Raw genomic sequence first — 23,905 nt, 5'->3', positions numbered from 1 at the left:
TCCTTGCCAGTCCCGGGCGCCCACTCTGACCTCCTCTGTTCACACCCGTGGCTCCCGGAGCTCCCGGGTGCGTCGGGGAGCGGCTCCTTGCTCTGTCTCCTTCTCCGTGGTCCTGGGTGGTGAGAAGGGATTCCCGGAAGTCTGGGGTCCCAGGCTCCGTCCTCAGAGCCGCGTTTCCCCCTCACCCCGTGGTTGATTCTCCCAATCATCGAATTCTGCCGTTTCTCGTGCCAGCCCCACTGCCTTCTCCGGGGTGCCCATGCGTCACCCACAGGCTCTGGCTGCCGTCACGGGCGGCCCGTCGTCCCTTATTTGTCAATTCCATAGACGCCCGCCTGGACGGTGCAAGGCGCTGGGGGTCCCCTGCTCGCGAGGTGAACTTGCTCTCAATGATGAGAGAGAATCATCGATCGGCTGCCTCCCGCACGCCCCTCACTGGGATCGCGCCCACTACCAGGCATGTGTCCTGACCGGGAATCGAACCACGACCTCCTGGTTCGTAGTTTGATGCTCAACCACTGAGCCACGCCGCTGGGCTTGTTATTATGTTTTAAAACTGCTTAGTGATAACAACAACTACAAAAAAACCTACAAAAACAGTGATAGTTAAGAAGAGCTGGTACAAAACAGGAAGCCAGTGGCCTGGCGACTTCTCACGCTCGGGGACAGAAGTGAAACGCCCCGCCTGCCCCAGGAGCCCCGGCCAGCAAAACAGGGGGGCGGGGGCGCGGCTGGGGGCCCTGCCTGCCGGTGGCGAGTCCTGGCTTCTCCCTGCCCAGGTGGCGGGCCCGGTGCTGGTTGGTGTGTCTGCTGTGAGGCCAGGGAGGGGGCGGGGAACAGAGGGACATGGAGCGGTGCTTCGACTTCAGCTCCCAGTGCCAGGGGCGAGGGAAGCGCAGAGACGCCTGCCCTGCGTGTGCCCTGCGGCCCAGGAGGAGAGGGGTGTCCCTGTGCCCCCCAAGGCTGGCCCAGCAGGGCTCAGCGAGGCTTGCTGAAGGAGGGAGTGTCTTCACCTGACTTCCTGTTGGTCTGCAGCTGAGTTCCTGCACTAAGCCATGGTGAGAGTGGGAGGGCACGGCACAGAATGGAGCCACAGTCCTCTAACCATTACTCACCTGTAACCATAGACGAGAGGTTTCTTACAGGCCTGGGACCCGGGGGCCGAGGCAAGGCTGTGGAAGATGAGGGGCCTCGCTGGGCCCGTGACTCGGGAAGGAAAGACATTTTGGGAGCCGACCGAGGACAGGACGCGCTTTGACTCGGTGGCTGTGCCCTCCGGGGGCTGCTCTCGGGAGCGCTGCCCGCCCCCCCCGCCCAGGCAGGCTGAGCGTTAGGACCATCCTGGGGGACCAGCCGCCTCGTTATGGGGCTCTGACTCCTGAGCCGGACTGCAGACCCTCCCCCTTCCCTGTTACACGTTGGCCCGAGGCCGCGCGTAGCTGTGTCTCCCTCGTGTGCTGGCGAGGGGGTCAGGGCAGATGTCCGGGGGGGACCTGCTCCCCATGCTGCGGCAGGATTGGAATGCGTGCTCATCGGGTCACCACGTCGCTGCGGATTGGCTCGGGTGGTGACAGGCGCCCGGACCCCTGGGCTGTCCGGTCACAGCAAGATGAAAACAGGGGAGGGAAGAGTCACGGTGTAATGCAGCCGCGTTTCAGAGATGGCACGCCTGAAAGAAAGACGTAAAAGTGAATGTCTGTGTGGTCAGCTCTCTCTCCAAGTCTCCTCCGGCCTCGGCTGCCATTGCCGCCACTGCCAGTGCCCGGGGGGACACCAGACTCCTTCCCGCCTCACCTGCTTGCTTTGCGAGGAAGCCCTCCTGCTGGGCATCCATGAACCCATGGATCGGGCGGCTGTGCTGAGTGTCAGACAAGCCGGGTGTGAAGGGTACAGGCAAATCAAGGCGCGTTTCCGCCCTCTGGGAGCTCACAGGGGATTCACTGACGGGAGCACAGCACGGCGCCGGGGCACTGAGGGAGAGGTCAGGAAGGTTGCTCTCCCATTGGGTGGATGAGAAGCCCGAGGCCCAGAGCTAACACACAGACTCTGCCGAAGAAAACAGGCCCTGGCTGGTGTGGCTCAGTGGATAGAGCGTTGGCCTGCAGACTGAAGAGTCCTGGGTTCGATTCCGGTCAAGGGCAGGTCCCTCCGTTGCAGGCTCCTGGCTCTGGTCAGGGGCATGTGGGAGGCAACCAATCGATGTGTCTCCCTCACATCGTGCTCCTCCCTGTCTCTCCCTCTCCCTTCCACTGTCTCTAAAGTTCAATGGGAAAATATCCTTGGGTGAGGGAGAAGGAAAGAAAGAGAGAGAGAGAGAGAGAGAGAGAGAGAGAGAGAGAGAGAGAGAGAGAGAGAGGAGGGAGGAAGGAAGAGAGGGAGGGAAGGAGGGAGGAGGGAACAGAGGTGACTGAGCTGGGGGAGCCTAGGCCCGGGCCTCTGTGCCAGGCCAGCCTCCTTTCCTCTCCTGTATGTTGCCCCTTCCTGCTCTGGGGGCATCGCCAGGCCACCCGCCTGCAGGAAGTCCATTCAGGGGACAATGTCACGGCCTCCGGGAGGGCCCTTCACGCCACGGCATCGCTGCGGGTGCTCCTGCTCCACGTGGGGTCCCTTGCCCCATGTTTGAATTCTGGGCTCAAATCTTATAAGCTCTCAATTTTGGGGAGCGTCTCCACCTGACCCAGCATCACTTAGTAAATCACCTATTGACTCCTTTCAACCCAACCACACATTTGCACTTGACACCTGAGCTGCCCTTCCCTGCCCCTTCCCTGTCCCTTCCTTCCCCTTCCTGCCCCTTCCCTGCCCCTTCCTGCCCCTTCCTGTCCCTAACTTCCCCTTCCTGCCCCTTCCTTCCCCTTCCTGCCCCTTCCCTGCCCCTTCCTGCCCTTTCCTTCCCCTTCCTGCCCCTTCCTTCCCCTTCCCTGCCCCTTCCTGCTCCTTCCCTGCCCCTTCCTGCCCCTTCCTGCCCCTTCCCTGCTTCTTCCCGCCCCTTCCTGCCCCTTCCCTGCCCCTAACTTCCCCTTCCTGTCCCTTCCTGCCCCTTCCTGCCCCTTCCTGTCCCTAACTTCCCCTTCCTGTCCCTTCCTTCCCCTTCCTGCCTCTTCCCTGCTCCTTCCCTGCCCCTTCCTGCCCCTTCCTGTCCCTAACTTCCCCTTCCTGTCCCTTCCTGCCCCTTCCCTGCCCCTTCCTGCCCCTTCCTGCCCCTTCCTTCCCCTTCCCTGCCCCTTCCTGCCCCTTCCTGGCCCTTTCTTCCCCTTGGAGATGCCTATGCACAGCTCCCTCCCCCACAACACAAGGCAGGAGCCCCTGTGCCCATCCCCCAGCCCCACCACCACCCCTCACAGTCTGCGCCTCAGCACCCACTGAGCAGGCTTGCGTGATGCCCGCCCTCCTGGCACAGGCAGCCTGGGGGGGGGGCAGCACCCTCAGGGCAGCCTCAGCCACGGGGTTCAGGGGCTGGGGGACCAGGCCCTGCTCCTGTGCTCAGGTTCGTTGGAGGAGGCTCTATGCTCCCAGGCGCGTGCAGATGGGGTTGAAGCCCAGTTCCCGCTCTCCCTTCTCTCCTGCCCCCTCACTCCCTGGGATCACCTTCCAAACCACCACCTGCCAGGGTCCTGGAGTCAGGCCCTGCTTCTGGGCGCCATCCTGCTCAGCCAGCACTGAGCACCTGGACTGTACGTCTATTCATTGATTTACTTGTTCCTCCCTCCCTCCCTCCCTTCCATCCTTCCTTCCTTCCTTCCTTCTTCTTTTCCTCCTTCCTTCCTGTGGGGCGCGGGTACAGTGTTTTGGCCAGGTTCAAGCCTCGGACTAATGGAAGGACAGGGTGCTCTCATTGCCACGTGCAAGTCCCAGCTGGAGGGCAGGGCCCTCCCAGCACAATCATAGCCAACAGCTGTGGTTGTAAGCTTGAACCTATGGTCCGAACACGTGGCCCCACGTGCCTTGTGCTAGAGTTCAGGTGCATGTAGTTGAGTGAGGTTGAGACTCACGAGAATGCTGTAAACAACATGATCACGCCCCTACTTTGCCTTGTGGCATCTGCTATAAAATACAGACTCGGCTTGTGGTCGTTGTCTCCTCATCAGGGAGGCAGCGTCCCACCAAGACCCAGCTATTACTCTCTTGCCTGTCTTACCTTAATCCTTTCACCCCCCCGATTCGGGATCATCCTTGGTTGTGCTGGCATGGCACAAATGGCCCGTGACCAGGGATGCTGGGGTCCAACCCCAGCAGGTCCAGGGGTCCCCACAGGTATGGACGGAGTCAGCGAAGAAGGAATGACATGGAGACAGCGTTCAGTTGATCAGCAGCCTAGCCAGGATCTCTAGCCAAGTTCTGGTCAGGATCTCCAGCGAAGTTCTGGTTAGGATCTCCAGCCAGGTTCTGTGTCCATGTTCTCTTGCTAGGTTCTCCAGCCAGGTTCTCCAGGTTCTCCAGCCAGGTTCTGTCCAGGTTCTCCAGCCAGGTTCAGTCACCAGGTTCTAGTCAGGTTCTCTTGCCATGTTCTATCCAGGTTCTGTAGCCAGGTTCTCTCTCTAGGTTCTTCAGCCAGGTTCTCTCACTAGGTTCTGTCTCTAGGTTCTGTGGCCAGTTTCTGCCCGGGATCTTTTGCCATGTTCTCTCCAGCAGAGTTCTTCTGTCTCTAGGTTCTGTGTAGGTTCTGTGTCTAGGTTCTGTGTAAGTTCTGTGTGTAGGTTCTGTGTGTAGGTTCTGTGTCCTGTTGTCTTGTTACATCTGTATTTATACCAGTTGATTCCAATCCTATCAATCTCTATTCCAAAGGTTAGGGAGTTTCTTATCTCCATTCCAGGGAGTAAAGATTATGTAGCTTAAGCATGATTGTTTGTAGTTAAAGTGATTAATTACCCACCTGGCACTTAGTTAAGGGGTTTTGTTCCCTCCCTAACTTCAGGGGAAAATCCCTACCTGGGGAAACAACCTTTCTCAGAGAGGTGACCTTGGTTAAAACACATAGTGCCAAGAAGGTGAGCAAACATATTAAGAACAGTATGCCATATATGCCAGGTCCCTTGAAACAGCAAGGATGGACCGGCTCCCGGCACAGGGACTGAGTTCAGGCGTAACAACTGGCACCCGAGCAGGCCCCGTTGGCCATAACACCTTCCTTCCTTCCTTCCTTCCCTCCTTCCTTTCCTCCTTCCTTCCTTCCTTCCCTCCTTCCTTCCCTCCTTCCTCCCTCCCTCCCTTCCTTCCTTCCTTCCTTCCTTCCCTCCCTCCCTTCCTTCCTCCCTCCCTTCCTTTGTTCCTTCCTTCCTTCCTTCCTTCCTTCCTTCCTTCCTCCCTCCCTTCCTTTGTTCCTTCCTTCCTTCCTTCCTTCCTTCCTTCCTTCCTTCTTCCCTTCCTTCCTCCCTCCTTCCCTCCTTCCTTCCCTCCCTTCCTTTCTTCTTTCCTTCCCTTCCTTCCTTCTTTTCCTCCTTCCTTCCTTCCTTCCTCCCTCCTTTCCTTCCTTCCTCCCTTCCTTCCTTCCTTCCTTCCTTCCTTCCTTCCTTCCTTCCTTTCTTCCTTCCCTTCCCTCCTCCCTCCCTTCCTTCCTTCCTTCCTTCCTTCCTTCCTTCCTTCCTTCCTCCCTCCTTTCCTTCCTTCCTCCCTCCCTTCCTTCCTTCCTTCCTTCCTTCCTTCCTTCCTTCCTTCCTTCCTGTAGCAAATACAGACAGGGGTGGGGGTGGGGGGGCTCCTCTGTGCTTTGGGCCGTAGGAGTGTAGGAGTGAGCCAACGAGAGCAAGTCCTGCCCTCACAGGCCTCCTCTTTCATTGGGAGAGACCAACTCTGAGCCAATTAACACACAGGGACCCTGCAGCTCCAGGCAGGGGTTAGTGCAGGAGAGAGCTGAGCCTGGGGAGGGACGGGGCAGAGGTGGAGAGGGTACTCGGACAGGGGGGTTGGCAAAGCCCTCGCTAGGAGGCTCCATTGGAGGAAACACTTAAGCAAAACGGGGAAGGGGTCCAGGGGAGACCCGGGAAGAACCGGGCATGACCCGGACGGGTGAGCCTGAGGCTTCAAGACCAAGGGGCGTGCGGGAGGCAGCCAGGGAGGCAGCAGACACCAGCTGCTTGGGGCTTGACCTTGTATCGGCCAAAAGAGGGGCTTCCAGCAGAGGGTTGCGATGACCTGAGTTCCACTTTGTGAAGACACACTGACCACTGTCCCAGACTAAGGAAGCTGCGCACATCACACTCTATTGTTACTTTCAAATATGTTTTATTGGTTTCAGAGAGGAAGGGAAAGGGAGAGAGAGAGGTAGAAGCATCCATGACGAGAGAATCATTGATCGGCTGCCTCCTGCACGCCCCGCACTGGGAATCCAGCCCGGAACCTGACCGGGAATCGAACCGTGACCTCCTGGGTCACAGGCCGATGCTCGACCCCCGAGCCCCGTGGCCGGCCGGGCGCACCCCGCTTTGTAAAGAGCACACTGGCTGCTGTCCTAGACACGGGTGCTGCGCAGGTCGCCCGGATGAGACCCAGGAGCAGGGGGGCCGCGGGACAGCAGCGGCCGAGTCGTGGTCCTGTGAGGGTGGGGTGGCGGGGCTGGAGGGACAGGTGGGTGGCAGCGGGTGGGTGGATGCCTCCTGTGTGTGCCGGCAGCGGAGAGGGCCGTCCCGGAGGGTGGAGTGTGGGTGTGAAGGGAACGGCACGTCCTCAGGAGGGGAGCCTGGGGAACCAGCGAGTGTGGGAGGCAGGACATCATCGCGGTGAGGCCGGCACCGAGTGGAGCTGCCGAGGAGGCTGGGGCTCAGGGGAGAGCCCTGCGGGGCGGGGGCCCCGGCAGCCAGTGGGCATGCCAGGGGTGGCCGGGTGGTGCCACGGGGGGAGTGGGAGCGGAGGGCCGAGTTTAACGCTGGCGACCATCGTCCAGCACGTGCCTGCAGGAGGCACTCTCACACTTGAGTGTGATGGGAGTCGGCGCAGGCAGCTCCCAGCAGCTCGACCTGTGCCTTGCGCCTCGCTTGGGGGCAGCCCCCCGGAGCTGCCTCAAGCCTGGGGAGAAGCTGGGAAGCTGAGTGCCCGGGTTCTGAGGCAGGTGAGACTTGGAGAAACTGCCCTGGGGTGGGCAGATGGGAGTGTGGGGACCTGGAGGGCGAGGAACACCCCCAGGGTTGGGGCGCTGGGGTCAGGACCCTGAAGGATATGTCTGTCTTCTCTGGGCCATTCTGAGGCCTTAACCTCCATGAACCCATCCTTCCTGTGCAGGGGGAGGTACCCAGGTATGGCACCTGGTAGCCAGGCATTTTCCCATCTTATGCCAGTCTGCCCCAGGCGATGCCAGAGCTCACCACCTCTGCAGACAGACTGACTTACCAAAAGCCTGCGGTGACCCTGGTGCTCGGCTGCAACCTATGGCAAAGCACCGCGCCTGGGAGGCTCCGGCTGGGGCTGCACGGCAGGTGCCACGCAGGAGCCTGGCTACTGGCACTCACAGAGAGAAGGGACGCAGCCTGCTGCTCCTCAAGCAGAGACGCTAACTGCGTGCTGGCTGCGCGGACCCAGTGTCTTCTCCCTCGGTCCTCATCCCCGCACCCAGCGTCTGCGGTCACCCATCAAGGGAGTCAGAGTGAGCACAGAGCCTTTCACATCGGAATCCCCCATTCACCCCCAATTAGAAGGTATTAGGAAGGGATTAGGGTTAATGAGGTCATGAGGGTGGGGCCCCATCATGGGATTAGTGCCTTTATAAGAAGAGACTGGCTGTCTCCCTCTTGCAGGCTCTCTCTCCTTTTCCCCCCTCTCTTTCCCCCTCTCTCTTTCCCCTTTCTTTAAAAAACAGATTTGTTTTTATTTTTTAAAATATTATCTTACTGATTTTTAGAGAGAGGAAGGGAGAGGGGTAGAGAGATAGAAACATCAATGAGAGAGAAACATCACCCCTACTGGGGATCAAGCACGAAAACCTGGGCATGTGCGCTGACCAGGAACTGAACCAGAGACCTCTTGGTGTACGGACCGACGCTCAACCACTGAGCCACAGCGGCCGGGCCCTCTCCCCCTTTCTTAACCCTCCCTCGGCCACGTGAGGACAAAGGGAGAGGGGGGCCATCTGCAAACCAGGAAGAGTCCTCCCCAAAACTGACCCCTCTGCACTGGACCCTGCGCTGCTGCCTCCAGAACCGCGTTAATAAGCGTCGCTCAGCCCGTGGCTGTGGCTGTGGCGGCCAGAACCAGTGGAGACACTTCGTCACGCTATTCCTCCAGCTTCTCTAACGTCACCGAGTGAATGTGAAGCCCTCGTTGCCTTATGAAGTGACTCCTGAATCCGGCGGCGTCCCACCCAGCGATGGGTCTGACTGTGTGTCCCACGGAAGGTGCTGCTGGGAGAAGGGGGGCAGGGAGCTGTGAACAGAGGGAGAGAAAGGCTGACATTTCAGACCAGATCACCTTAGCGGGAAGCGCCGGGGTTGCCGTCGGGCCTCCTCCCTCGGGGGCTGGGAGCCTGTGCCAGTGCCCTTCCTGGCGCTGATGGCTCAGGGCCGTCTGGGGGGTGGGGGGGCTGGAACAGCGTTGGCCTCGCTGTCCTCTCACGGGCTGTACAAGGTGCCTGGGGCCCGGGTTCCTCTTAACACTGCCTCCCGCCCCAGCTCTTGGGTGGCATTTAGGTTCTTCATGGAGCGGACACTGGTGATGAGACTGTATTCCTGTCTTTTTATCAGCTTGATGTTTATCTTCATAACCATGGCGCCTCCCTGAACCTGGGCCTGTCTTGTTCCCCACTTGGACCCTGGGCTGCCCTGCCTGGCACATGCCAGGTGCTTAACACTGTTCCCTGAGGCAATGCAATGCTGGCAAGACACGCCTCCAGCCCGGGGCCCCCTGGGGCCCTCTCCCCTCCTGGTCCGACTCACTCTACCTTTGAGAACACTCATCGCCCCCCCCCCCCACCCCCCTGCCCGGGCAGTGCTGATTGGGTCTCAGCCTTTGGGAACGTTTAGGGGGCCGGGGAAGTCAAGATCAAGTTAGTGAGAAAAGGCCCTGTGGGTCATTGATAAAAACACAGTGACTTTTAAATTGTGGGTTTGCTTTAAAAGAAACCCCCAAGCGCATGACCAGGCCGGAAACAGATGAGTCAGCCTCTCACCATGCCGTGTCCTCGGGCTGGTGCTCGATAACATCTGCACGTACCTGGAACCTGCCGTGCCCTGGAACCACCAGGTGCTGCCCAGGGCGTGGGGTGGGGGGCGCCAAGGCCCCTGCCCCGGGGCTGCGGGCACAGCGGGCCAGTGGGTGTGGGCCCTGCGATGGTGCATGTGCTGGGGGGGAACGGAGATATTTTGGGGAAGACGAGCAGACTCAGACTGCAGCGATTGCAAAGCTGGGAAAACACAGTTCACAGAATTTCCTCTTCAGTCGACGTGGGTCCATTTCCCCTCTCTCCCTGCGAAGAGGAAGTTCCGTTTGCTCACGAAAGTGCAGCATCACGCACTCCTCAGCCTGGAAAAGCCCGGCACAGGTCACTCGGTTTAACAACACCCGGGCCTCCCGCTGGGGGATTCAGGCCGACTTCCCGAGAAGCCTGGCCCTCGCAGCTCCAGCTCCAGCCCTCCCGGCCCGGCTGTGCCCAAACAGGGAGACCCAGCGCAGGCCCTGCTCTGGAGAGGGAGGCGGGTGCAGCCAGCTCTCAGCGAGGACCCCCCTCTCCCCGCTGCTCTGCTTCCCCGAATCTGATGCCCCTTCTCTGACTTCGTTCTTCACGTTCACCTCTGGGTCGGTCTCCACCCAGCCTGTGGGGGTGGGGGGGGGGGGGCGGGGGAGCCTCCAGCAGCAGTCACTTCCCTGAAGGCGCAGGGACCAGCCTCCCCAGAACTGGCCCCCCTCGGAGTGCCCCCTCGGAGTGCGGGTGAGAGGCGGCGTGGAGGGTGCAGGGCAAAGAGCAGTGACCTAGGCTCAGACGGGGCCTGAGCCCTGGCCCTGTGCCCGGGGCTGAGGGGCTGAGGGGCTGAGGGCCACGCAGTGTGGGCGCCCGTGGCTTTTCTCGGAAGGCGCTGCTCTCAGAAGGCATGCGGCTCGCTTCCGCGCTGAGAAGCAGCACCTGGGCGCACCCAGGCCCCGGTGCGGGCTCCGGAGAGGCTGGCTGGCTGCCTTCTAGAGCGAGGCCATGCGGGGTCTCCATCCCCCGCTGTCAGGACTTACACACAGACGCCGTCCTGCTGTCCTGCTTCCCCTCAGGGGCCCGCAGGCTTCCGTTTGCACGCTTCGCTATCTTTCACTCTCATCTTTCCCAAGAAAATCTGCCCACCTCCCTCTCAGCTTGAAGACACTGACAGCCCTAGCCCGTTTTGCTCAGTGGTTAGAGCAGGGGTGGGCAAACTTTTTGACTCGAGGGCCACAATGGGTTCTTAAACTGGACCGGAGGGCCGGAACAAAAGCATGGATGGAGTGTTTGTGTGAACTAATATAAATTCAAAGTAAACATCATTACATAAAAGGGTACGGTCTTTTTTTTTTTTAGTTTTATTCATTTCAAACGGGCCGTATCCGGCCCGCGGGCCGTAGTTTGCCCAGGGCTGGGTTAGAGTGTCAGCCCACAGACGGAAGGGTCCTGGGTTCAATTCTGATTGCAAGCTCGATCTCCAGCCGTGGTCGGGGTGCGTTCGGAAGGCTACCAATCGACGTGTATCTCTCTCCCCGCTCCCTTCCACTCTCTCTAAATGTCAATGGGAAAACATCCTCGGGTGAGGATTCACAACAAGAAGCCAATGACCATGGTTGCCGCGTGTGCCTGGACAGTGTGAAGCTCTTCAGATGCGGTCTCATTTACATGGCCCGGCCATCACCCCCGCTTACAGACGGGGAACTCGACGCAGTTAGAAAGGATGGGCCATTCGCCCAGGGCCACAGACAATGAGTGTTGGCCCAGGCCTTGCTCCAGGCTTGCCCCTCAGTCCTCAGGGCAGCACACACCTCATTCATCCCCACCCGCGGCGGTCAGCAGCCACAGCCCACACCGGCTGCTGTGCCATCAGAAATCTCCTGTGGTTCAGGGGGTTGAGCGCCGTCCCATGAACCTCAACCAGGAGGTCACCGGTTGGGCGGGCTCGATCCCCAGTGGGGGCGTGCAGTAGGCAGCTGATTGGTGATATTTCTCTCTCCTCGTCAATATTTCGATCTCTCTATCCCTCTCCCTTCCTCTCTCTTTAAAGATCAATAAAAACATATTTTTTTTAAAAAAAAGAAATCCGACTGGTTTCCCATGATTCTTGTGGTCCTGACAATTTATTGGAATAAAACGACATCACTCATTCCCACAGCGGTGTTCCAGGCACGACACCTACTTCCCCACAGAACCGCACGCCCAGGACCGAGATGAGCCAGGACTGTGCTCTAGTTTCGCAGATGAAACGGAGGAGGACGGGACTACCCAAGGCCACACAGCGAGACACAGGGCAGCGGAATGAGAACTTCGAGGCTCTTGGAGTTCCCACAATTCTTTACTGCGCAATGCGGTTCTTCAATAAATAAGACAACGGAATAAGTAAACCTGGCCCGGAGCCCGAGGAGCCCGCCCTCAGGCCTGTCTCCAGAGGGAGCTGGTCCCAGGCTGGCCCTAGCGCCGCCTGGCCGAGTGGAGCGTTCTGGCTGGACTCCCTGCGCCGGAACGTCTATCCCAGCTGCCCCTGGAGTGCAGGCCGCGGATGACAGGGGCAGCCCCGCCCGCCACCCGCCCAGCTCTTTGCCCACAGACTGTAAGCGGCTGTGAATTGATGTTCCAGACTCACGGGGAGCTGGGCGCACACCTGCCCCTGCCGGACCTGCAGTTCTCGGGCCTGAAGCCTGGACGTCCGCTCGGGTCCTCTCCGTGCGAGAAGGAAGCTGGCTCCGTGCAGACGAGGGCCCGCGGTACCTTCCTCCCACCCGGCCCGGCCCAGCCCGGCCGGCAATGTCGCCGCAGGGGCCAGCTTCCAACGGAGAGCCCTTCATTTCACAGATGGGAGCAGGCCCGAGGGGAGGCCAGGTTGTGCAGCTGAGCATGGAGAGCAGGGCGCACAGCCCGCGCCCCGTCCTCTGGGTCTGCAGCTGGGCGTCAGCGGCAAACACGGGCAGGTGCCAACCTCAGCCTCGGGGCAGACCAGCTGGTGCCCACACCCAGGGGCTGTCTGCAGGCCGAGATGTGACCAATGCAAATTGCAGAGGTTTCACTGCTGCTGTCAGGGGTGTGGCCCGGGGGGAGAGGGGGTGGCCTCGGTAGGGACCCCAGAGCGGCCGCTCTCCTTGCTGGGGAGAGGGAGGTGTCTGCACACGGACAGGACACCAGGAGGGCAGGTTCTGAGCCACAGGCCCTTTCGGGTCTCGGTTCCTTTCCTCCCCCACCGGCTCCGTCTGAGAGCTGACCTGGGAGGCCTGCGATGCGGGAGATCTTCCCCGGGACCTTCCCAGGCCGGGTGGTGGCCAGCTGAGCATTCAGAGGCACACGTGGTCACTGCTCTCTCCTTTGCCCCTAGACATGATCCTGCTGTGAGGCCTTGACACAAGCCTGGCTTCAGGGCGAGGCCTGGCTGGGAGCTGACTTCAGCCCGGCGGCCTCACCCCAACTCCAGGAAACCCCGATTCCCTGAGCAAACAACCCTTGTCACAGGCAGAGTCCCGGGAGGGAGGAGGCTCCGGCAGGACCTGCAGGGCCCTGCACAGCAGAGAGCAGCGCCCAGGCTGGCATCATGCCCTCTCTGACCTGGGCCCCTCCTCAGACCCCCAGGGCACGGCTGAAGTCAAAGGCAGCCCTTCTTCTGAGTCACTCACTGGCGTGCAGACTGGAAATCAGGGGCAGGGTGACCAGGTCTGCGTCGAAACTGCCCAGGAGGCCGCCCGGGGCCCCCACGCAGCCCAGAGGGGCGAGATCCTGGGCAAAGCTCCACTCAGGTGTCCCCGGGTCCCCACAGCTAGTCAAGCCCAGGAGTGACCATTCCTCAGTTGCGGGGTTCCATTGTCCAGACAGGGCCCCTGAGGGAGTGAGAGCCACTTCTGGGGGGTCCTGTTTCAAGTAGCCCTTGTCCAAGGCTGGTGGGGACCAGGCTTCCTTGGCATCCAGGCACATCCTGAGGTGGGGGACAATGCCATCGGCTGAGGAGGCCTCTTCTTCCAGGCAGCCCGCCGTGGCTGCCTGCTCCTCCCTGCCTCTGGTCTGTTTCAGGTAGCCCTGAAATTCCACCACAGCCGGGTCTTCTCCCTCCGTCGCCTCAGGCCCCAGGGGACCGACATGGCCCAAGGCTGAGTCAGCCGGTCCATCCGCAGGCTGCCCCTCAGAGTGGTGGGCAAGGCCAATGCCGCTGTCGTCCTGGCCCTGGCCCCCCGCCTGCTGCACCCAGGGCTCTGCGCCGGCACTCAGGCTGGGCTCCTGCAGGCAGATGCCGCTGTCGGTGCTGGCACTGCTGCAGCTGCTCTCGGGCTCCAGGGAGGCCCCCTTTCCCAGGGTGCTCCCGGCCTGGGGGAGGGGGTCCGGGAGGAGGAACTGGGGCTCCTCGGTCTGCAAGGATGGCTTGGCACTGCCGAAGCCGCTGTCAGTGCTGCCGTGCAGTTCGGAGTTCCTCAGCTCCGGGGACACCTTGGCGAGGGCCTGCTCATCGACCGCATGGATGGTGGCTCGCGTCTCCGGGCGGGGGAGCTGGCTGACGGGGCTGAAGGGACTGGGCGTCCCGAAGACCTGGAGAGGGCAGGGGAGAGGGGGTGAGGCGAGGGCCCCTGCAGGCACCCACCCCAGCGTCGCAGGGGAGGCCGTGGTCGGCCCGTGAGGGATGCTCAGGGGTACTGCTCCAGGAGGGGGGCACAGGCCTGAAGGACACCCCCCTCGTTCCTTTGGTTTAGTTCCAGACTGAGTTTTCTCCTAATGAAATTCTCAGGTCAGCTCAGGCTCGGATACAGAGAAGCCCGTATTCCCGGGGCGCAGACGGCAGGACGGGCGGATGGGAGGGCCGGTGTTCTCAGGGCCGTGCTTTAGCCCCGAGAGCAGGCTGGCCGCGGCGGGATCTAAACGTGTGTTTCTGACTCTTTTGACTATGACCCCAAATAAGAAAGGTGCTTTATAACAATCCGTGTGCAAGCAGCCCATGAACATACACCTCATGCAGGAATAACTAAAACGGCTCACAAAACGGTGAAACTGCCTGTGGCCTGGGACCTATGCCGTTCGATTGTATTCCGTCCTACTCGTTTGTTTTTAAAAGGCACACACACAGGTGGCCGCCGTGTGGGCAGTGGGACAGCACAGAACCAGGACGCTGACTGCCCAGGGCCCCAGGGGAAACCGCGTAATGCTGACTCTCTTGCCCCTCACAACGGGTTCCTTCTGCCCACTCGCCCCACCCTCTGCTGGCGAGTTACCCATCGGAGGGCAGGCCGGTGGGTGCTCTCCTCTCTGTACCCCCCCCCCCGCCCCCCAGCTCTGGGCCCCGCACAGGGAATATGCTCTAACACCCGTCCAGCAGGCAACGCCACGCCTGGGCCCACGCATCTGCTCAGAGCCCGAGAGAGGACGCTGAGCCACGTCTGCCGGTCAGAGTAGCCCTTCAAGGTCCCTGGCCCCTGGCTCCCTGTCATATCTCTACCCAGGGCCCTGCAGCTAAAAACAGAGTTCTTTTTTGCTGGAAAAGGACCCGAATTGAGCCAGGAGGCCTCCCCCAACCCGCCCCCCCCCACCTTCCTGCTTCTTGGACCTCTTCCTCAGAACACTTTCCGTGGGTCTCTGTCTCTCTCCTTGTTTTCCCCAGAGACCCTGCCTCCCCTGGGGGCCCTCTGCAGCCCTGAGCCGCGGTGGGGGGGAGGGGGGGCAAGCTGAGCCCCAGGCCGGAGACAGGCCTCGGAGATGCAGCTCGGCCTGGAGGTTGTGCTGCAGGCTGCTTACCCGAGGGCAGCCTGTCAGCACCGGGAGGAAGAGGGACGGGCGAAGGAGGGGGTGCAGGTGTCAGCATGGCCCCTCCTCTCCAGCACCCAACCCCCCACTCCCCTTTCCACTCTGAGAGCACCCCAGGGCCGGCCCTTCCAGCCCTGGTCCTTTCTCTGAGCATCTTCTGGCCACAAGGCATGGGGAAGGCTGGGCTCCATCGGACTCTCCCTGGCTGTGTGGCCCTGCGCCTGTAACAACCTCTCTCTGCCTCAGTTTCCTTACTTGTCAAAGGAGGACAATAAAGGCCCCTGCCTCTGAGGTGCTCGTGCCCAGGCCGGTCCGCGGCCGATTGTGAGTTAAACAGGAACAATGGAAAGCGCGGGATGGGGCTGCTCAGGGTGCCGGTCACCCGGGCCGCCAGGAGGCACCGCTCTCAGCACTGGGCGCTGCGGTCAGTCCTCCCTCCACCCAGGGTGCCCAGAGGTGCCTCCTGATGGCGTCGGGCTGAGGGGAGGACGGGCTGAGACTGGGCACCTGGCTTCCCAGGCCCGTGGGGCTGCGGGACGGGCAGCGGCCGCCTGAGACTCACCAGGACGGCGGGCAGCTTCCGCGGGTGCCGCAGGTACAGGCGGAGGGCCACGGCCCCGCAGAGCAGCAGGACGAGGGTGAAGGAGACGATGAGGTTGGTCACGGTGAAATCTGCAGCCCAGAGACCAGAGAGAGGCGCTGTGGCCGGGCCCGGGGACACAGAGGGGCAGTCCTTGGGGTCCCACGGCCGCTCTCGGGAGCTCCTCGGTGAGTGGCCCAGGGGACCCCACCACCCAGGCTGCCTCTATCCATGTCTGGGTCCCGGGGAACCCTGCCTGCGCCGACTCTGGCCTGAGAATGTCTCACCGCCAGTGACTGCTGCCGCCCTCGAGCTCAGTCAGCACACAGGGCAGCGCGTCGGGGCACAGCGGGCAAGCACAGCGGACGGCAGCTGGGCCTGGGTTCAAGTCCCAGCCCCCACCTACTAGCCGTGAGCCTCTGAGCCGTGCCCTCATCTATCGAAGGGGGAAATACGGCGCTGACCCCCACGCTGGCTGTGAAGGCCACAGCGCACCCCCTGCTGAGTCTTCACCTGTTATCGGACCCCGAGGACAAGCTCAGGAGGGAAGACGACTGTCACCTGTCTCCACAGCTTAGACCCTGAGGTCCAGGGAGGTGAAGGGACTTGCCCAAGGTCACGCGCCTCCGAGAGCAGAAGCAGGATCTGAACCCAGACCCCTACGCCACGCTGCTGCGTGCGTCTGTCAGCGAGTGACTGTAGAAGACACTCGAGGCTGAACCCACAGACGGCGTCTCGCTGCCGACATGGGAGGCTTGAGTGGCACCGCGCTGGTCGTGTCCTTCACACCCCAAAGGGCCCTGCGAAGCTGTGAGGACTCACTGGCTCCTTCCCAGGCACTTCCCACACCCGGCCGGGCACCCGGTGCCGGAGTGCGGGCGTGACTCATCGGGCGCCCGGCTGTGCATCCTGAGGGGCTGCTTACAGCTTCCTCTGGGCACACCTGTCCCCGGCCACGGTCGGGACCTCCGGCAGGAGCCTGGCCTTCACACCCACCCTCCCCCCCCCAGTGCCCGCCGAGAGCCTGGCATCCTATGTATTGGCTTCAGCAGCTGTGGCAAGGGGCCCTGTCTCCTCTGAGGGCTGGGAGGGTAGGAGAAGGCCCTTCAGGGGACGCAGCTTACACCACTGAGCCTGGGCTTCCTCATCTCTCCCAGGGGCCGTGGGAGGATGGCTCACAGGCCTGGCGGAGGACGGGGAAGGACGCGGGGCGTGCCTGGCAGGGGGCGTCAGCAGCTGCCCGGATTGTGGATGTGCGGCCCCTCCTGCCCCCGCCCATCGGGACCCCTGCCCTGACCCTGACTGACTCACACTGCCAGGTGAGCAGGAGGCACACCTCCTCCGACCAGATCCCCTTGTTCAGGCGCGAGCCCACAGCCGGCTTCACTCGGACACAGAACTCCCCAAACTCGCCGTTGGTCGGGAAGCTGAAGTTCTCGTGTTTCACCTTCTTGTTTGTGGGCTGAAATGGAAACAACAGCAATAAACAGAACAGCTGGTTTCCCGCAGCCACCCGGGCCCTGAGAGCTGGCGGGCCTCAGAGCTGACGGGCACCCCGCTGCTTCGTCCTCTGAGGGAACCAGCCCTGGGTTAGCGGCACGGCCACCAGCCCTGTGGCCACCAGGACCTATTGTTATTTTGTGAATCCTCACTTGAGGGTTGTTTTCCCATTGATTAATTGATTTCCTTGTATTTTTTTAGGGAGAGTGGCAGGGAGGGGAGGGGGCAGGGGGAAAGTGAGACACATCGATGTGAGAGAGACATCGACTGGTGCCCCCCGCATGTGCACCGACAGGGCTGGGCTCGAACCTGCAACCGAGGTCCATGCCCTTGACTGGGAATCAGACCCATGACCCTTCCGTGTGTGGGCTGCTGTTCTAACCCTGAGCAGCAGCCGTGGGGCTACCTGACTTATTTTGTATTAGAGAGAGAAGGGTGGGTTTCGTAGGGGCTGGGGGCCTTCCCAGACGCAGTGAGCTCTGCTGTGGTGTCAGGGAAAGGACGGATTCTGCAGGTTCCAGAGCTCCCAGTTATGGGGTGTCAGTGCCACAGCCCCTGCGCCTCACTCCCTCTCTATCCAATGGGTGAAACAACTCCTCCAAGGGGATGGGAAACGATGGTTACAAAATGTCCTGGGCGGGGCCCACCCCAGGGCAGTGCACCCACTGCCACCTGCAGGGGCGCCACTTGGGCCGGGTGCCCTCAGCTCCCTGCTCCGCCCCAGGTCCTCCCTCTGCCGGCACTAGGGGGCAAGGGGCAGGGGGCGCAGGCCCCACGCCTTGGGAGCCCCGTACCTCATAGCGTCGGGGCACCTTGCGAATGGCGACCTCGTACTCGCGGAAGTGGGGGAAGACGCTCTCGTAGGTATTGCCTGCAGGGGCCACCTTGGGCCTGGGCGGCTGGATCTTTCCAAGGACCCAGCCATCGCGTACCTCCAGCTCCAAGCCGCCCACCGTCAGGACCACTGAGGGGAGGCAAAGCCGTGAGGCCCGCAGGCCGGGGAGGGCCTGCCCGCCCCCACCCCCATGCCTGGCCTCCAGGGCCAAGCTGTACCCACTGTAACACCTGGGCCAAAGCCTTCCAACCTAGCGGACCGCTGGGCCTTGCTGGGGAGCACGTTACAATGACAGATGCCCTGGTCCATTCAAGGCCCATTCAAAGCTTGGAAGCTGAGCGAGGAGACATGCGGGGTGTAAGCACCCCTGGGAGAGCCTGCAGCCAGCGGTGCCGGCCCACACACAGGTGCTGGGGCCACGACCCTGACATCCTGGGCCCCTGGTCTGACCATGACACCCTGGGCCCCCAGTCTCACCCTGACACCCTGGACCCCCGGTCTGACCCTGACACCCTGGACTCCCGGCCTGACCCTGACACCCTGGGCCCCCGGTCTGACCCTGACACCCTGGGCCCCCGGTCTGACCCTGACACCCTGGGCCCCCGGTCTGACCCTGACACCCTGGGCCCCCGGTCTGACCCTGACATCCTGGGCCCCCGGTCTGACCCTGACACCCTGGACTCCCGGCCTGACACCCTGGACCCCCGGTCTGACCCTGACACCCTGGACCCCCGGCCTGACACCCTGGACCCCCGGTCTGACCCTGACACCCTGGACCCCCGGCCTGACACCCTGGGCCCCCGGTCTGACCCTGACACCCTTGGACCCCCGGTCTGACCCTGACACCCTTGGACCCCCGGTCTGACCCTGACACCCTGGGCCCCCGGTCTGACCCTGACATCCTGGGCCCCCGGTCTGACCCTGACACCCTGGGCCCCCGGTCTGACCCTGACACCCTGGGCCCCCGGTCTGACCCTGACACCCTGGGCCCCCGGTCTGACCCTGACACCCTGGGCCCCCGGTCTGACCCTGACACCCTGGGCCCCCGGTCTGACCCTGACACCCTGGGCCCCCGGTCTGACCCTGACACCCTGGGCCCCCGGTCTGACCCTGACACCCTGGGCCCCTGGTCTGACCCTGACACCCTGGGCCCCAGGTCTTACCCTGACACCCTGGGCCCCAGGTCTTACCCTGACACCCTGGGCCCCAGGTCTTACCCTGACACCCTGGGCCCCAGGTCTTACCCTGACCCTGGGCTCTGCAGGGCAGGCTTATCGCAGTCACGGCCCTCATCCCCACCGCAGGCGGAAGCTCCCCCTGAGTGGGCTTATCTGTACCTCCCACCCCTGCAAGGAGCCTCCCACCTTTTCCTCAGTGGCACCCCACCCCCCACTTCAGAGCCTCCCACTCTGACCGTGGGGAGTCCTTCCCTCAAGGGGGGGGTGGGGGACAGGGCTGGCCCCATTCCACCTGCTGCCTGCTTCCCTGTGCTCAGCGTTTACAGATTCGCTTCCTCTCCAGGACCCGCTAAGCACACCCCCTGTCCCGCTGCCCAGGCACCCCGAGACTTCCCTCTGTAGGGTAAACAAATCCAGTTCCCTTTCCATCTCCAACAACTTGACTATTTTCATCTAACCCTTCTCCAGAGTCCTGACTCAGGCTGTTTAGCCTCGTCCGGAAGCTGCGCTGACATGCTGTGCTATGGGAACACAGAACAGTCTAGACCAGCGGTTCTCAACCTGTGGGTCGCGACCCCTTCGGCGGTCAAACGACCTTTTCACAGGGGTCGCCTAAGACCATCCTGCATGTCAGATATTTACATGACGATTCATAACAGTAACAACATTACAGTTATGAAGTAGCAACAAAAATGGTTTTATGGTTGGGTCACCACATGAGGAACTGTATTTAAAGGGCCAGAAGGTTGAGAACCACTGTCTAGAAGACTGAGCCTCTGGCTGTACGAGCTCCAGGCCCCGCGGGGAAAGCACCTTCATCCATGGAGAAGCGGGTCTTGGTGACAGTCCAGTTGGAGCGCTGGCCTCCATCCACGGCCCGGACTTTGGCTTTGTAGCCGTTGCTGTGGTACAGGTCCAGGGTGGCCATGGTGAGGTCGCAGGCCGGCACTGGGGTCTGGCTGCAGCTGGGCACCGACCTCCAGGAATCCGACCCGTACCTGGGGGGACAACAGGGTAAGCACTGGCTCCCACTTCTGTTCACACCCATCTTCTTTAAGAGGGAAGCAGGAGGCGGGAGCGGCCAGGAAGGCAGCCCTGGGTGCTTGCCCTGGCGCAGGGCGTCTCACTGCCAGGGCTCTGCGCCGGCCTGGGACCCCAAGCCAACTCTGTGTCTAAAGGCCCTCAGACCGAACGCTGACCGGCTCAAGCCCAGCTCCACAGGAAGACATGCTGCTCCTGCAACACAGCCCAGTGCCCCCGCCCAGCCGCACTCGCAGTCCTTGGGGCTCCTCGTTTTTAGCTCTACTGTGGGTGCTGCTCCTGCTACTCCAATAAGATAGACAAATCCTGAGGGGAAAGGCACTACTGTGCTTCCTCCCCCCAGAACCCCCAGGACACTGCTCGGTGCAGCTGACACTGCCAGCCCCCACCAGACAGCCCCCGCCAGCCAGCCCCCCGCCGGCCAGCCCCCCACCAGACAGTCCCCCGCCAGCCAGCCCCCACCAGACAGCCCCCGCCAGCCAGCCCCTGCTAGCCAGCCCCCGTCGGCCAGCCCCCACCAGACAGTCCCCCGCCGGCCAGTCCCCGCCAGCCAGCCCCCGCCGGCCAGCCCCCACCAGACAGCCCCCACCAGACAGCCCCCGCCGGCCAGCCCCCACCAGACAGCCCCCGCCGGCCAGCCCCCACCAGACAGCCCCCGCCAGCCAGCCCCCACCAAACAGCCCCCCGCCGGCTAGCCCCCACCAGACAGCCCCCACCAGACAGCCCCGGCCGGCCAGCCCCCACCAGACAGCCCCCGCCGGCCAGCCCCCACCAGACAGCCCCCGCCGGCCAGCCCCCGCCGGCCAGCCCCCACCAGACAGCCCCCACCAGACAGCCCCCACCAGACAGTCCCCACCAGACAGCCCCCGCCGGCCAGCCCCCCGCTGGCCAGCCACTGCCAGTGGGTGGGTATGTGCCAGGGCCATTCCTGGTGTCCCTTCAGTCACAAGGCACCCATCTTTCTGTGCCGGGTGCTAGACAGGAATGGCAGCACCTACTCAGCCTTCACCTCCCCTCCCCCTCCCCCTCGCCTCCCGCCTCTGTACCTCCGCAGCTCCACTTCATAGCGGGTGCTTTCCGACAGATTCTGGATGGGCGTCCAGTGGAGGATGTGGCGGAAAAACTCTGCTTCGAACCACACGGATGGAGGGCTGGGCAGCGCTGTCCCTGGGGAGAAGGGTCAGTTTCAGGGCTGGCAGGGCCCCGGGATGAAGGTGCTGAGGGGGAGGGGAGCAAGCTTTTTAGCAGCTCCCCGTATGGCGTGCCTTATTGTGAGCCAAGTACTCTACATATACTGTCTCACTTCATGATCACAACAGCCACAAGGCAGGCATTGATCACCCCAAGTTTCCTGGGGAGGAAATGAAAGCTCAGAGGGGCTGAGTGACTTGCCCAAGGCAACAGGGCAAGTCAGGGAAAGAGTGGGGCCCTGAGTGCAGGTGTCGGGCCCTTAAATCAGAGTCCTGTGCAGGCTGGTCAGAAGCAGAAGTGGTGGCTGAGAAGAGCCAGGCTGGGTGCAATGCATCCTGGGGAGGAGGCAGGGCTGTGGGCCTCGGCATGTCCACAGTGAGCTCTGGATGAGCTAGCCCCTGGCTCTGCCCACCCCTGCCCCTGCTCCAGCCCCATTCCACGGCCTGCCCTCCAGCCTCAGACCTGGTCCCTGCTCTGGCCCAGCCCTGGCTCTGGTCCCTGGCCTTCTCTCTGGCGTCTCTGGGCCCACAGATACCTGCTTGTGGGCAGCTGCCCGTTTCTCTTCACAGGTCTGCTGGGCAGCCCCAGGCTGAGGGCGTGCCCCCTGCCCCCGCTTCTATAACCAGATGCCCAGCCTCAGGTTGGGTGAGAACAGACAGAAGGCAGCTGCTCTTTCCACAAAGCACTGACACCCTTGGCCCTAAGGGAGACACTGAAGACCAGTCCGCTCCCTCTCCTGTCTCCCTTCCCCGCCCTTCACCGCGGGGCGGGGGGGCCAGTGTGACTGGGCACGTTATCAGACCTCACTGAACCCCCTCTCGTGTGGGTATATATATACCGACTCTGAGAGTCTTGTCCATCGAGCACCATGAACAGCTCAAGGCCGGTATCCACACTCGGTTCCCTTCTCTCCTCCGGACCCTCCTGCCTCTGCCTGTCAGGGACCGGCTCCGGGTCCCCTCGCCTCTGACTACCTCTCTCTAATAACGCTCCCTTCTTCTAACTGTCCTGCTGACTTAGAGTCTGCCTGTCCCTCCCTGGCTTTCTTATATTGTCTTTGATCTTCAAGTCTGTGTCTCGATTTCAAAACGTCAGATGGGAAGTGAGAGGCGCAGCAGGCCTTTGAGCTGCTGGTCATGTGAGCGGCTGCGTGTTCTGGGTCCCTCTGCCCTGGTCCCTGCACCTCCCAGCCTTTCATGCTCTCTCTCCAGGGTTAGTTACTCTTCCTGCTGCAGAAACTCTGCAGGTCAGCCGCTGGTTAGGAGCCGGAGCTGAGGGGGAGGAGCGGGAGGCAGGGGTCAGGGGGAGGCCTCAGGGGCTAAAGAAGGAGCAGGGTGACCAGAGGGGGTGGCAGGTGTCCCGGAGGGAAAGGCTGGGGTAGGTTAGCTGGAGGGCGGTGGGAAGATAGGCAGATGGCAATCGGGTAATTGCCACGGGGACAGGGTCCAGTCCTCCGAACTAGAGCAACAGGAAAGCCAGGAGCACTGGTGGCTGCAGGTGGGTGGGCGATGCCTTGAGGAAGGGGTCATTCAGCTCTCCCCCTGCCCCCAAGCAACCCCAGCTTCTTCCGCTCCCCGAAGAGTGACCCCCCCCCCCCAGGCCAGGCTCCCCAGAATGAGGGGTCCCGGGAGGGGCCGGATGATGGACACCGCTCTCTCCAGAGGCCAAGCGGCCGGGGTTCTCCGTGGGACACTGAACTTCCACGTGGGGTGAGGACGGTGCGGGGCGGGCTTGGCCACCCACACAGCGCAGTGGCGGCCAGGGCAGGGCCGGGCTGTACTTACCTGGCGCCCCGCAGCCGAGGCAGAGCAGCGCGGCCAGCGGCAGGACCAGGCGCGGCAGCAGCGGCAGCATCCTGGGCGCCCCGCATCCTCCGGGAGGAGCGAAGCGGGCTGCGCCCTCCAGCCGGCTCCGCGGGACTGAGAGTGAAAACTCCGGCCAGCGCCCCACCTACGCCCGCGAGGCTGACGTCAGCGGGCGGGGCCTGGGGGCTGCCTCCCCCGGAGCGCGGAGCGCTGACCGCAGGCTGCTGGGGAGGACGGACGGAGGATGCAGCTGCGGGGCGGGGGCAGGGCGGGGGCGGGGCGGGGGCGGGGCGGGGCCCCGGGCCCAGCGCGTGCGTGCGTGCCTGCGTGTGTGTGTGTGTGTGTGTGTGTGTGTGTGTGTGTGTGTGTTTGTGTTTTGGGGGTGCAGCTGGCGAGGGGCAGCCTTGCCCCTTTGGGTGCGGAGGGCGGGGATGTGGTTGAGCTGAAGGTGGGCTGGGGCGGGCTGCAGCCGCTGGGAGTTGGGGATGACTGTCCCGGCGCTCAGGGTGGCCTGGGAGGACCTGTGAGTCTTGGCCTTCCCGAGTGCCTGGGGTAGCGCTGGTAGAGTAGGAGTCTTCTACCTGACTGACTGTTGTTGGAGGGGCCCCAGGATGGCTCCCAGCCTCTTCTGGTTTCTCTTGCCTGAAACCTCATGGTTAGAGTTTTGTGTGTTTCCCCTGGGGTGGCTGGGTGACAGCTCCCGGAGGCAGACACAGCACCAGCCACTCAGCCCTGTGCCACTTGACTCACCTGAGGCGGCACCCCAGAGGCACAGAGCTGCCGGTGCGGGACAAAACTTTCACTTTTGCTTCAGAGGGTGTCCATGCAGAGGGTGGCGGGGTCCCCGGCTGCGTCTGAGGATGACTTTGGGACCAGAAAGACCTTACTTTTGGATGAAGGTCAGGTCCCCCAGCTGCA

At 62.4% G+C, this 23,905-nt stretch overlaps 1 protein-coding gene across 1 annotated transcript; it reads right to left on the bottom strand.

The window, feature by feature from the left end:
* Positions 1–10,478: 10,478 nt before the first annotated feature.
* IL10RA (interleukin 10 receptor subunit alpha) lies at positions 10,479–23,036 on the bottom strand (the record flags this gene model as incomplete). The annotated part of the gene is made up of 7 exons (XM_081099002.1): positions 10,479–13,651; positions 15,420–15,529; positions 16,749–16,899; positions 17,732–17,901; positions 19,764–19,948; positions 21,038–21,158; positions 22,967–23,036. The coding sequence occupies 7 exons, from the start codon at positions 23,034–23,036 to the stop codon at positions 12,743–12,745; spliced, it is 1,716 nt and encodes a 571-aa protein (XP_080955128.1). The 3' UTR covers positions 10,479–12,742.
* Between the last annotated feature and the right edge of the window lie 869 nt (positions 23,037–23,905).

This window comes from Myotis nattereri, assembly GCF_964212035.1.
Source record: "Myotis nattereri genome assembly, chromosome: 9".
Taxonomy (NCBI): Eukaryota; Metazoa; Chordata; class Mammalia; order Chiroptera; family Vespertilionidae; genus Myotis; species Myotis nattereri.
Note: the sequence above shows the minus strand (reverse complement) of the source record. Positions and strands in the feature narration are given on the sequence as shown.